Below are 11,913 nucleotides of genomic sequence, written 5' to 3'. Positions count from 1 at the left end.
TTAATAATCCGAATTCCGACTTATTGTATAATTAAAAACTATCTTAACCAATATGTAACATTTCAATGATGAACAGTATTATTTTGATGGAATGCAGCCTTTGTTGAATTTTTTTTTTTATTTTATATATGTTTATAATGAGAAATTTTTAAACAGAAAAATTCAATCATGAGGCGGGATTCGAACCCACGTCCATCGCCGTTCTGTTAAATACAAGTCAAAATATGTAACAATTTCCTAGCATAAACCATTTTGTAATTATGAGCTACTAGCTAGATCCTGCGGCGTCACTTGCGTGGTATCCAACGAAAAGGCAGTCTATATAAATAAAATGAAGCAGTTCTTGTGTGTAATATTAACAAACCTACATCTATAGATTCTCACACCTTTGCCTATGTAAATCAGATGCAAAGATGGTTAATAGATACAGTGGAGCATATACACTGTATCATTATATTATATGTAATGGCAACACAAGTCACATAATTACCCAACAAATCAAGAATATGTATATTCATTTTAATTTAGTTAGTATTAACCTTTCATTTCTTTCGATAGGTCATTGGTAGAATGTTTATGGTATCATCTTACATACACACACAGCTATTTCTACATTTACCACTACAAGTGGCAGTATAGAATTTAGAAATATGTATACCAAGCCCATGAGTTAAATTATAATTCACTCACAATTCTAATGTCTAAAATAAAAACAGAAACTTGAGTACAAATATTATTTAATTCAACTTAATATAAAAATACATCTCTATATAGGTTTGATCTTGAAGTGTAGACCAATTAAAGAAAATACGAGACACTTTAGATCCTGGACCAAATAGTAAAAGCATCTGAGACCTTCAGGATCTCGAGATTGGTTAACATCCACCAAAGATCCTGTTTTAGATGTTGTGAATGAAATATGTTCTTCTCCAATCACAATCTCTAGTTCCTGAAAATAATATTTAATTATACAATTATTACTGATAACTATATTGTAAAATTATTTATTAATTTTTTTAACTATATAAACAAAAAGAATTTAATTCCTAATTTTGGGTAAAAATAGCAGTTCAGACCATTTCTTCAAGCTGATGTCCAAAATCTTTAATTTATGAAACTCTTTTGTAGTCTAAAGTAGAACTTTGAAGTTGTTGTGTTAAACATTCAGTAATATAAAGAAAATACTACACACAAGTTCAATGAGTATGTTATGATAAAAAATTATATTTATAAAATATTTTGCTCTGTTGAATATGACTAATATTGTTTTAGGCTAGGTGGAATTGAATAATAACAAGTTTTAGCATTCATTCTTATCATTTTTCAGAAAACGTAAGCCTCCGGTTCAAACTTTCAGATTTGTCTATTTTTCTATTATTCTGGATATGACAATGAATTAAAAATTTGTTAATTGAGATTTCAGTATACTATTACAATATGCAAGAACTATTTTATTTATTTTGATTATTATTTAGTTCAATTATTTCTCATTTGTTTTCTATGTAATGTTCGGATAATGTACATCATACTAGAAAGTTAAATAATTAACATATAAAATAAGTCGTCCAGAACAAAATTTTTAGCTGCTAGGTTTAATTACCTGTCTGCCGACACGGTCTGGTTGTGGCCATAGTCGATCATCTTCATGCATTATTTCGGAATCCACTATTATACGTTTCAATTCCTCCATGACACAAGGATGCACATACGCTTCTTTCCGAATCATGGTATCGTTCTTATAATTAGAATTATTGGCATATCTGAGTTTACCATCAGGTCGAAATTCAAATTCCAAAAACTCATGACCAAACTTGCCTTTGTGGCCCACGTAATAACGTATGTAAAAATCAGTAGACATTTTCAATAACCTATGCACAAGGAACCTTCACTCTCTTATTGTCTCTTAGCTAATTCCTAAAGTATTATTAATTGTAATTTGTAAGTCGATTAGGAGTTGTTCAATAATATTGTTAATTGTTCAAAATACCATTTTTTCAAATACAGTTATTTATCTTGGCGGTAACCAATAAAGTACACAACGAGAGAAAACGAAGCGAGAACGGTGAAACCATAGATAAAACAAGAAATGTAAACAACGAAAATGCTGTCAGAGCGACATTAAATCTTTATTTATAGGATAGGCAAAGGTAAAGGGTGGCACTTTTTTATTTGGGTAAACCTGTAATTAAAAATTATTCAGATAGTTTTGATTTTTGGTTAAAATACACTATAAAAAATAATGATTCCTTTATGGGAGTTTATCAGTGTAATTGCCGAATTAGAGCTATCAAAACATATAACAGGATTTTTGTTCAGAAATATTTGATTCATTGATACATAGGTAATATTTCTATTTTATTTTTCCCTTTCTCATTGAAATTGAATTTTACAAAACGTAGAGGATCAAGTACTAAAAAAGTGTGTGGATGGAGTATTAGTTTATCTAGGGTCAATTAGGTGACCATAGACAGTTCTACACTAAACTTCAAAGTTCCTTTTGACAACCTTTTCTTTCTGACCCAGACAAGATGGGTGAGTAGTATGTTAAATAAGAAATTTTATCGAATTATATCTTCACAGTGATTATTTCATTTACTTAATCGCATTGAAATTTTAGTGCATTACGGTTTCGATAAATTGTATTTGTTATTATTTTCTGTGTTAGAATGGAAAACAAAATTGTGAAGTGATTCGGTCTATTTGTATAACTTGGGACAATTCCTGGATTTGGATGCTAATAATTCTAAATGTGTAGGTATTAGCCGTGATCACTGGCATAAAAGGCGAGCTACGGGCGGTAAACGCGCCCCAATCCGCAAGAAGAGGAAGTACGAGTTAGGTCGCCCGGCTGCAAACACTAAAGTAAGAACGTGTACTTATAACCTCTTCATATATACTTGACTTTGTTTATTTTTGTTTAATTTGTGATACTTCCATTTTCTTCTTTCAGCTTGGACCTCAACGTATCCATTTGGTGCGTTCTCGTGGTGGAAATACCAAGTATCGCGCTTTACGTCTTGACAATGGAAACTTCGCTTGGGGTTCCGAATGTGAGTAAAATTTAATAAAAGGCTTTGCTTGTATTTTAATTAGAAGTGAGATCGAACATATTTTATATCCAATATTTTCATTTTGAATTTTAAATAATTATTTCTTACGCATATTTCAGGTGCCACTCGCAAGACCCGTATCATTGATGTAGTATACAACGCATCTAACAATGAGTTGGTGCGTACAAAGACTCTGGTCAAAAATGCAATTGTTGTGGTTGATGCAACACCTTTCAGGCAGTGGTATGAATCCCACTACCTCCTCCCTCTTGGTAGAAAGAAGGGTGCCAAGTTGGTAAGTCGTGTTTCTATTTGTCAAGAATCATCATCTGTTGGATTTTTAATATTGTATTTGTATCAAATTATTAACTACAAGTTGTTTGCGCAGGCTTTGCACTTGATACATAATAATGGCACTCAGTGAAGCTGCAGCTTTATAATAGTGAAAGAAGTTTTGAAATCAGTCCCAGTGGTTTTATCTTAAAATGTCACAAAAATATAAGCTTCCTTTTTTAATATTAGTGTAGACTTTCTTTAATTTTTAAAACAAAATGTCTTATTTTTTAGTTCTATTTAATGTGTCATGTGAATTTATTTAAAAATTAAATAAGGCAGAATATACATTTTAGTTAATTTTTCTTGAGGCTTATCTTTTTAAATTATTTAGGGTTTTGGATCTTAAATCACTGGTTCTCTTGATCTTTGATCTCATTTAAACCATTTTTCATAAATTTTGCTTTATTTCTAAAGAGAGATGATATATAAGTCAGCATTGCCAAGCTAGAGAGTGAGTTAGGCAAGTTTAAAGTTAAAATTGTTAATTTCTTTATAGCTGCTTGTGGTCACATTTGTATCCAACATTTTTAGACATTACATGATCATGATGATAACATTTTGCGTGTCAAATGATGTTCAGTGATTTGACTAAGGATACCTGAAACACAAGCACCCCTCAACAATTACTATTACAAATTCAGAGTCTAAAAATATAATTTAGTAATTTAATTAAATATTCAATATTCCAGACTGAAGCTGAAGAAGCCATCATCAACAAAAAGAGAAGTAAAAAGACAGCAAAGAAGTACTTGTCAAGGCAGCGCCTTTCCAAGGTTGAAGCTGCTTTAGAAGAGCAATTCCACACTGGACGTTTATTAGGTAACATCAATTAATGTGTTTAAATTTTTTTTTTAATTCCCTGATAATTGAATGATATATTTAATCAAAGATTAATCTTTGATGTGAGTTTGCAAAAATGAAGTATTATATAGTGATGAAATCGAGAAGTTTTGAGGTTGCTTCTTTGATGGGTACCGTTTTGGGAACTGTCTAGCAACTGAATGATTTTACTGTCATAGTTACTCTGATAATCTTTATTAAATCATTTATTTTCTATAGCAGTTATGATTGTTCGCTCATGTGTCGTGTTTACGTTTTGCAGCGTGCGTAGCAAGTCGGCCTGGCCAGTGTGGACGGGCTGATGGATACGTGCTGGAGGGGAAGGAACTTGAGTTCTACTTAAGAAAGATCAAATCTAAGAAGGCAAAGTGAGAAGTGTAATTAAATAATGTAAAAAAATTACTTTGTTTCATTTAATTCCATAGTGTAGTTATAATAATCAATTGTAAGCTAAATTAAAGGAAATATTTTATAATTTGACTTTCTACATACTAAAAGCTAAACAGATGGGTTTTGTAGACTGTTATATTTGACTTTTCCATAATTTTAGAAAGATAGCATTACATACAAATAATTTAAAATCAAGAGGTCTAAGGCCAGCCGTACACGGACCGCTTCAAGCAGTTATGACCGACTGCTTGAAGCCGCGACCGCACGGTGAACTATAACCATTCATTCGCTGCCGTACACGACTGCTCGAGCAGTCGCGACCGCTTCAAGCCGTCAACTACATGATGAAATTCCATCGTGCTGTCGACCGCTCGCGAGCAGTCGCGAGGCATACACTGACTGCTCGAGCCGTCGGCGGCTCTAGAGCAGTCTACCTCCCCCTCCCTTCTCTTCTGGCCTATGACTAGACTGCGGTAGAAATTCAACTGCTCGAGCGGTTGGTAGCGACAGCTGGAGCAGTCAACAACCGATTGCTCAAGCAGTCAACGCCGACCGCTTGAGCGGTCCGTGTACGTCGCTCAGCCGTTAACTGCTCGAGCAGTCCGTGTACGCCCGCTCTAAGCATTGCATATTTCATAGCACAAGCACAGTTAAAATGACATGAATCGTGTCCCCCAACAATGTCGAAGCCCCGACATAAGAGAATTATTTTAAATTTATTTTATGTGAAATCTTTTATAACGACATAACGGTAATTATGGAGATTATCTTATATTGCCTCTATAAGGATTAACTGGAGAAAAATGAAACCATTTCATTTATGTTTAAACAAGCTATAATATTCTAGTATTTAGTGGATCTACCATTTTGCCAGCCATTAAGGCCACTTGTATATTAGAATCCATAACAAAGTATAAAAAGGGATATGTAGCTGAGAATACCACCGGATTCCTTTTTGACACATACCCTGAAAGAAATTTGATATAATAAAATATTTATGGGAACTACAAGGGCTAAAAAGTCGCACGCAAACATTTGTAGACGTACAAGTAACAATTAACAGAGTTATTTTTAATTCAATCAAAGTAGGTAATTGAGTACCAACTAACGTAGATAATTAACTTTGCTTATTTTATAACGTAAAAAAAATGTTGTGTTTGTATTTGAGTTGCTGATAACATTACATATTGCAGAGATCATAACGAACGTTTAAAAGTTCTGGCTCAAAGAGTGAAAATAAAGGTTCGAGCAACAGAAGTACGGCGTGAAATAGTAACATGCAAATGCTATTGTGTTTTGTTCGGTGAGTTGTTGGTATAATACGGGCGTATTCCATACTTGCCCTTCCCAGGGGAGGGAATTTCCTGGAAATATCATCTCTTTGTCCCATACCTTTTAATGTCGTTAATCCCTTAGCGGAGGCGTCTACTAAGATGTTAAAGTTATACTATTTACCTTTAGAAAGAAGATATAAGCTTTCTGGACCAAACCGTAGATTTAAAGTAAAAAAATAACTTTATCCTTGCATAAATGATGATATAACAAAAAATAATATATATCTACTAATTCTTTTTTAATTTGAATTGACGCTATGTAGCAAAGCTGCGTCCTTGATATGCAAATGCGCCGGACCGTTAAAATTAAAACAAAATAGCAAATTATTTGTGGTGACAGGAAACAATTACGTCGTAATTTTTACCCAGATTTGCTCATTTATGAAATTGAAAAGTTGCTGTATCGAGGAATCATTATTCCAATCTCGATTAGGCATTTAATTCCGATAATAACGTTTGTGCAACAGCCAACGGGCCATTTTCCTAATTGTCGATGCCTACGCAGATCCAGCTCGGCGCGGGCGCGTCAATAGATTCAAATGCGCGTGTCGCCGTGTTGCAACATCACTACTCATAGACAATGGAAATTGTCCTCTCATGCTTTAGCGCCACAAATTCGCACTCTTTTGGTAATAATCATTAAGTTAATCCTAAACCGGAAAATAAGGTCGAGGCAAAAATTTGAATCTGTATAATGCGTTTGCATATGACAAAACTAATTGCCGTACTTGCAACATTGGCACATTCTTGTTGGTGAAGATAATATAGCTTGCATAGCATTCTTGTAATAAGAATTGATCAAAATATTTTGTTTTTGTTATATTTCTATAACTAAAAAGATTATTGCGTTATTTCGTCAAGACGAATTGATCGGTGACACTTCAGTGTTCATGTGGTTATTTCTTATTCGATTATAAAGATAGCACTTTATACATTGTCACCATTGTACAAAATATTAAATACTAATCGCTTGCCCCGGCTTCTGCTGTATCGATCTGAGATAAAAATAATAGCCTAATTAACTCGTTAAAGATGCAGCTTATTATAATCGATGCAGTATATTTTGATTTAGATCCTAACAAGCGAAAAATCAAATCTTTCCTCTTTTTTCTATTAGTTTAAATTTTCCTGATTAGCAATGTATATCATGTTTTTTATTTTTTTTGATTGATGATTCGCAACAGGGCCCTGAGCGTGTGAACTGTGAATGGTTTCAAGGATGTCCGCGGTCGTTAGCGCATGACTTCGTCTTGTTCAAAGCTCGCCACAACCACGCCTGTTATAATTAAATGGATCAACACCGTGACCACAATGTATATTCAGCCCTTTGTAAAACAAAACTATATGTTTCATTATTTTATAAACATAATTACCATATACTCACGTTGATATGGAAAATTTACCTATCTAATTTGAGGATATTGTCAGAATATGTGCTATATATGTATGTATTGCAAGCATCAATCGTTTTGCGGAATATTTGATCATTACTGCAAAGCAGAATTACACCCAGTTGGAATTATGGATAACAAGGTATTAAATGGACGATTCGCATAATGTGGAATGCTTACTCTTAGCGTCATCTGGTTGGTATTTTCTTATAGTAACAGAAACTGCTTGTTCTATACTGCGTACATAGACACCCGGTTGGGACGTCATTGGCGTGAAGTCTCTTTGCCGTGGTTCGAAAACATCTCGGACTCCTAGCTGAAATGAGAACCGTATTCAATCATAAAAAAGGTTTTCTTTCGTTTTTATAAAAAATCTTAGGCGTAATTTATGGTTCGGGTACTATTCTCCTAAGATAAGTTCTATATTTTTAATCATATACGAAGACATCGTAGAAGAAGGAAGCGAACCCTCATAGGAGGCCTGTGTCCCAGCAGTGGGAACATATATGGACTGATGCTGACGCTTATGAAGACTTCTATTACTTATTCCAAATATATTTTGCATGAGTGCAACCATTATAAAGATGTTCAAACTATTCAGCTATTAAAATATATCATTTTAAGTATTTGCATCAAAAGCATTTACACAATTTTGTTCGTCATTCGCTTTCTCATTTCACATTCGCATGCGAGTGGTAAAACACCGTTCTTAACGCAAATATGCGAATCTCAAGGCGAATAGCGATGCACTATATAAGTATGCGGATTCGTTATATACCTCGCTTTTCGCCCGATCGTGTAAATGCACCATAAATTAAAATATAATGCAAAATATATTTCATTCATTGTAGAGATTAAAATCTCGTTTAATTGTATGGTAATTACATACATTTTGTTACGATTTTGTGGTAGTGTCACGGAGAATGATTATAATATTGCCTCATCAGTTGTTAAAATTGGGTTAAATATTTTCGCATTTCAATAGCTAGCTGGAGTATGGCTAGAAAATTTACAATTTTGCAAAAGTGTACCCATATTTGAAAATTATAATATATCTACCATTTGATTTTCGAAGCCTAATAAAAAAAGAAGCTCGAAAAAAGGAAATAGTTTCAATATCCTTTTCGCGTAACCTTTATAATAAATAACTTTTTATAGTTGGAGGGATCAAGTGTGAGGTGCAAACCAATTACGCAAACTTGTTTTTAGAGCTACGATGAGTAATATTTTTTAAAACAATTTATAGAAACATACATATAAAAAAGTTTCGTAAACTTCGAAGGATTCAAACCTGCGTCCATCGCCCATTGCTTTTATAGATGTCCAATTGAATTTGAATAAATTATGATCTTTTATTATGTGTTCTAATTTGTTGATGGTTAACGCTTTACAACAGAATACTTATAACCATTAAATATAATTGATTCTCACTTTTTGCAAGTCTGTGGTTAAAGTAACATGACCCTTCACAGTAAAACTCGGTACTACGGCCCTCACACGACGAGGTCTCAGCGCCGCGTACACATCAGAGAGGTCTGATTCCCGCGCCATTCGCGTTAGCAATCGTTCCAACTCCCCTTTGTTTGCTCTCACGGGTAATATGACCAATAAATAATATCGTTCACTATCCAGAGGTAAACGAAGAGCGGATGCTTCTAGATGAGGTAGATACGCATGTTCCAAAATTGTATCGTAATGCATGTACGAAACCTGGGACAGAGTAGTTATGAATATGAATGGATGAATTTTTAAAGAATTACGTTTTTAGATCTATAAATGAATTCTAATTTATATTACCTGAATATTTCGAAACCCGTTTGCCATAAACATAGAATCAGTATTATAACCTGTCGTATCAAGGAGATTAGGACCTATATTAAAGGATCTATAAACCGCATACTCATCGATGTTTGGCGGACTGGTAAAGATAAAGTCTACGATTGATTTTTTCCGACGCTCAAGGGTCTCTAATGTTGAATCGTTAAGTGATGCTGTGGTGGATTCAAACGTAGTCATCTCTTCCATTGATTGCGTTTCACTCATGGTCGAGGCTGTGCTTTCCATATCTGTTGCTAGTGTCGAACTTATTTCAAAATTTGTCGTAGTATCAGACGACATGATTGATTGAGTAGACAGAATCTCTACATCATTATTCGCTAATACTTCCCCTGTTGTGGATAAAGTTGATGTTGTAGATAAAGGATCTAATGTAAATGGAGATGTCATTACGGCACTCGAATTTAATTCAGAAGAAGTAACTTGTTTTGTTGTTTCAGTAGTTTCGATTTTTGGAGTACTTGTTATTTCCGAAGGTGTTTCTGAATTTGCTGTTGATGCCATAGTAGATAACTGAGAATTATCTGTTTCATTTGCTGGTTCAAATTTCGTTGCTATTGTTGTTTCTTCCATTGCAGTTATAGTAGGCTGAGCTGTAGAGGTTTGTTCTGATGTTATTTCCGAATCGTTTTCAGTAGCGGCGTTGGTAGCATGAGAATCCAGTGCACTAGTAGTTACATTTAAATTATCCGTAGTATCTGCTTCTGGTGGAGGTAATGGATCGTTTTCCAAATCAAATCCGTAAAATCTTAAAATTTTTCGATAGCTCTCGCTAAAAGTCACATTCTCGTTATTTAGTGCTAAACCAGCTAAAAATCCTTCTTCTGGTACAAAATAAGTCTGAAACATCGTTCATAATTTAAATATCTTAATCTATTAAAATAAGTACGTACACCATTTTTTTGGTACAATAACAATATTATTAATATTTTGCTAATTAATGGTTATAGAGCCTGCTCATTAACTTATTTTTGTTTAAATATGTTTATTTAAAACAGATAGGATTTATTTAATTACGTCAAAATGGCGCGCACCTGCGTAAATTTTTTTAGTGTATAATTAATAATTAAATTTAGTACTGACCTTTAAAGTACGATGTATATCCCTGAACCCTATCCTCATTATATTTCTATTCCATGGCAATTGCATGCAACGTTGAATTTGATATGAAGACTCACCATCAACACCTTCAAATAACGCTACTAAAATGCCCATAAGTCCATAAGGCGAAAATGCGATGTTATTTTCATTTAAAAAATTATGTTCCGCTAAAACTTTTAGTCCAAACTCATTGGTAACGTCCACCATATGTGCAAGGGGAGTTCTTTTAGTGTCCCAAAACTTTACTTCTATGGGTATTCCATGTTCCGAAACCGCAATGGGAGAGAAAGTATCGATATAAGCGTAAACACAAAACAATCGCGGTATTAAGCCAAAAGTGGCGGCGACGCTAATGCGTCCGCTCCAGTTCATTGTGAGCGCAAATCTGTCCGCGCTTCGTTGAATAAGGCTGCTATACTTGGAGGCTTCTTTTGCCTGTAATTAGCATTAACTCCGGGCATACGGTGAATGCCCTCTAAGTTTAAGTCACATATATAGCTTTACGTAAAAGCTTATTTGACGAGGAGGGTCTTTGTTAATTTTTTATTATTAAAAAGTGTAATAGGAAGATATGTATAGAGCCTGGAGCTACAGTCCCGCAGTAATTTTTTTATCAGAATTCAATTTTAAATATATAGTAGCCATCAAAATATTATTTTAAATATTGTACTGTAAAGGACCATATAGATCTATATTAAATCAAAAATGTATTGCTATTAATTTGGATAAGAATTAATTCTGTATTGTTTTAAACAATCGCTTCGAAAATTAGCCATTATTTCTCGTAAAAAGTAAATGACAAAAAAATGTTATTGTGGGATATCCATAAGAGATAGATATATACCATAGCGGAGTTTTCTGTAGACCTTTCAATGTGTACAAATAATTAGTACATTATTTTGATAAATCTAGTAGGGATCAACCTGCGTTTGCAATGTAAGCGGAATAAAATTGATAATTAACGACATCACATTAGAAACCTCAAAAATAACAGTATTTCTCCACTATTTGATGGATGTTATCATACATATAAATTTTTCTCTCGAATTACTCTATCTATTAAAAAAAAACGCATCAAAATCCGTTGCGTAGTTTTAAAGATTTAAGCATACAAACAGACATAGGAAAAAAATAGTGATTATGAACAACGTAACTAGCTAAGTATGTAAATTGATACAATCCTCAAAAGATGTCCGACTCGGCGTTACCAGTCCTAGTCTTTTCCTTCGTCCAGCGCTTCGTAGTACTGATATACCTATTTTTATCGCATACTTAACCGACTATACGACAATATCAGTCGACGTACTAAGTGCCAAATATATTATATGGCCTAAGATATTGCGACGGCCAAACCTATCATCAAAAAATAAAAACTCAAAGCTTGCCCACTATCCCGGAGTAGTACAATACTACTCTTTAATCTCGAGCTATGAAACTATGGCCGCGGTAATGCATGTAATATACATGCATTACCTCACTAATTAAACTGAGAAAAATATTTAAAAAATATTTTTATTAAACTTCATAAAAAAATGAAGTCAATCGAAGTAGTTTGTGGGGACTTTGACATTTGGCGTGATATCTGTCACACGTGTTTGGGTTTTCATTTAAGTGTTTTTCGCTATTTTGATAGTA

General features: G+C 33.7%; 4 protein-coding genes across 6 annotated transcripts in view; 1 reads left to right on the top strand and 3 right to left on the bottom strand.

Moving 5' to 3' along the window:
• Positions 1-720: 720 nt before the first annotated feature.
• On the bottom strand, positions 721-2,103 carry LOC119830355 (protein mago nashi). 2 transcript variants are annotated; one of them, XM_038353340.1, is made up of 3 exons: positions 1,988-2,103; positions 1,601-1,913; positions 767-949 (listed from the first exon to the last, which is right to left on the bottom strand). In XM_038353340.1, the coding sequence occupies exons 2-3, from the start codon at positions 1,856-1,858 to the stop codon at positions 767-769; spliced, it is 441 nt and encodes a 146-aa protein (XP_038209268.1). In that variant the 5' UTR covers positions 1,859-1,913; positions 1,988-2,103. The 2 variants fall into 2 exon arrangements, with proteins under 2 accessions (XP_038209267.1, XP_038209268.1); XM_038353339.1 differs by lacking the exon at positions 1,988-2,103 and having other exon boundaries at positions 721-949; positions 1,601-1,858.
• A 322-nt stretch (positions 2,104-2,425) lies between these two features.
• On the top strand, positions 2,426-4,625 carry LOC119830048 (40S ribosomal protein S8). Its single transcript, XM_038352883.1, has 6 exons — positions 2,426-2,532; positions 2,756-2,862; positions 2,951-3,050; positions 3,170-3,345; positions 4,076-4,205; positions 4,489-4,625. Exons 1-6 carry the CDS (start codon positions 2,529-2,531, stop codon positions 4,596-4,598), a joined length of 627 nt encoding a protein of 208 aa, XP_038208811.1. The 5' UTR covers positions 2,426-2,528; the 3' UTR covers positions 4,599-4,625.
• An 818-nt stretch (positions 4,626-5,443) lies between these two features.
• Positions 5,444-10,663, bottom strand: LOC119830453 (serpin B5-like). 2 transcript variants are annotated; one of them, XM_038353480.1, is made up of 5 exons: positions 10,261-10,663; positions 9,139-10,017; positions 8,773-9,051; positions 7,522-7,657; positions 5,444-5,583 (listed from the first exon to the last, which is right to left on the bottom strand). In XM_038353480.1, exons 1-5 carry the CDS (start codon positions 10,648-10,650, stop codon positions 5,450-5,452), a joined length of 1,818 nt encoding a protein of 605 aa, XP_038209408.1. In that variant the 5' UTR covers positions 10,651-10,663; the 3' UTR covers positions 5,444-5,449. The 2 variants fall into 2 exon arrangements, with proteins under 2 accessions (XP_038209408.1, XP_038209409.1); XM_038353481.1 differs by lacking the exon at positions 8,773-9,051.
• Positions 10,664-11,460: 797 nt separating this feature from the next.
• Positions 11,461-11,913, bottom strand: part of LOC119830581 (DNA polymerase alpha catalytic subunit-like) — a 4,884-nt gene continuing 4,431 nt past the window's right edge. Inside the window, exon 8 of the mRNA XM_038353650.1 lies at positions 11,461-11,533. Coding sequence (XP_038209578.1) covers positions 11,461-11,533 — 73 coding nt within the window. The remainder of the gene's footprint in view (positions 11,534-11,913) is intronic.

Source organism: Zerene cesonia, chromosome 11, assembly GCF_012273895.1.
Source record: "Zerene cesonia ecotype Mississippi chromosome 11, Zerene_cesonia_1.1, whole genome shotgun sequence".
Taxonomy (NCBI): Eukaryota; Metazoa; Arthropoda; class Insecta; order Lepidoptera; family Pieridae; genus Zerene; species Zerene cesonia.
Note: the sequence above shows the minus strand (reverse complement) of the source record. Positions and strands in the feature narration are given on the sequence as shown.

Coding starts and splice junctions, on each gene's coding strand:
- LOC119830355 (XM_038353340.1), bottom strand. CDS start 1,858: ATGTCTACTGATTTTTACATACGTTATTACGTGGGCCACAAAGGCAAG. Junction 950..1,600: donor CAGACCGTGTCGGCAGACAG/GTAATTAAACCT, acceptor TATTATTTTCAG/GAACTAGAGATTGTGATTGG.
- LOC119830453 (XM_038353480.1), bottom strand. CDS start 10,650: ATGAACTGGAGCGGACGCATTAGCGTCGCCGCCACTTTTGGCTTAATA. Junction 10,018..10,260: donor ATATACATCGTACTTTAAAG/GTCAGTACTAAA, acceptor ACGATGTTTCAG/ACTTATTTTGTACCAGAAGA. Junction 5,584..7,521: donor CCAACCAGATGACGCTAAGA/GTAAGCATTCCA, acceptor AATTTCTTTCAG/GGTATGTGTCAAAAAGGAAT.
- LOC119830048 (XM_038352883.1), top strand. Junction 2,863..2,950: donor GCCCGGCTGCAAACACTAAA/GTAAGAACGTGT, acceptor TTCTTCTTTCAG/CTTGGACCTCAACGTATCCA. Junction 4,206..4,488: donor CCACACTGGACGTTTATTAG/GTAACATCAATT, acceptor TACGTTTTGCAG/CGTGCGTAGCAAGTCGGCCT.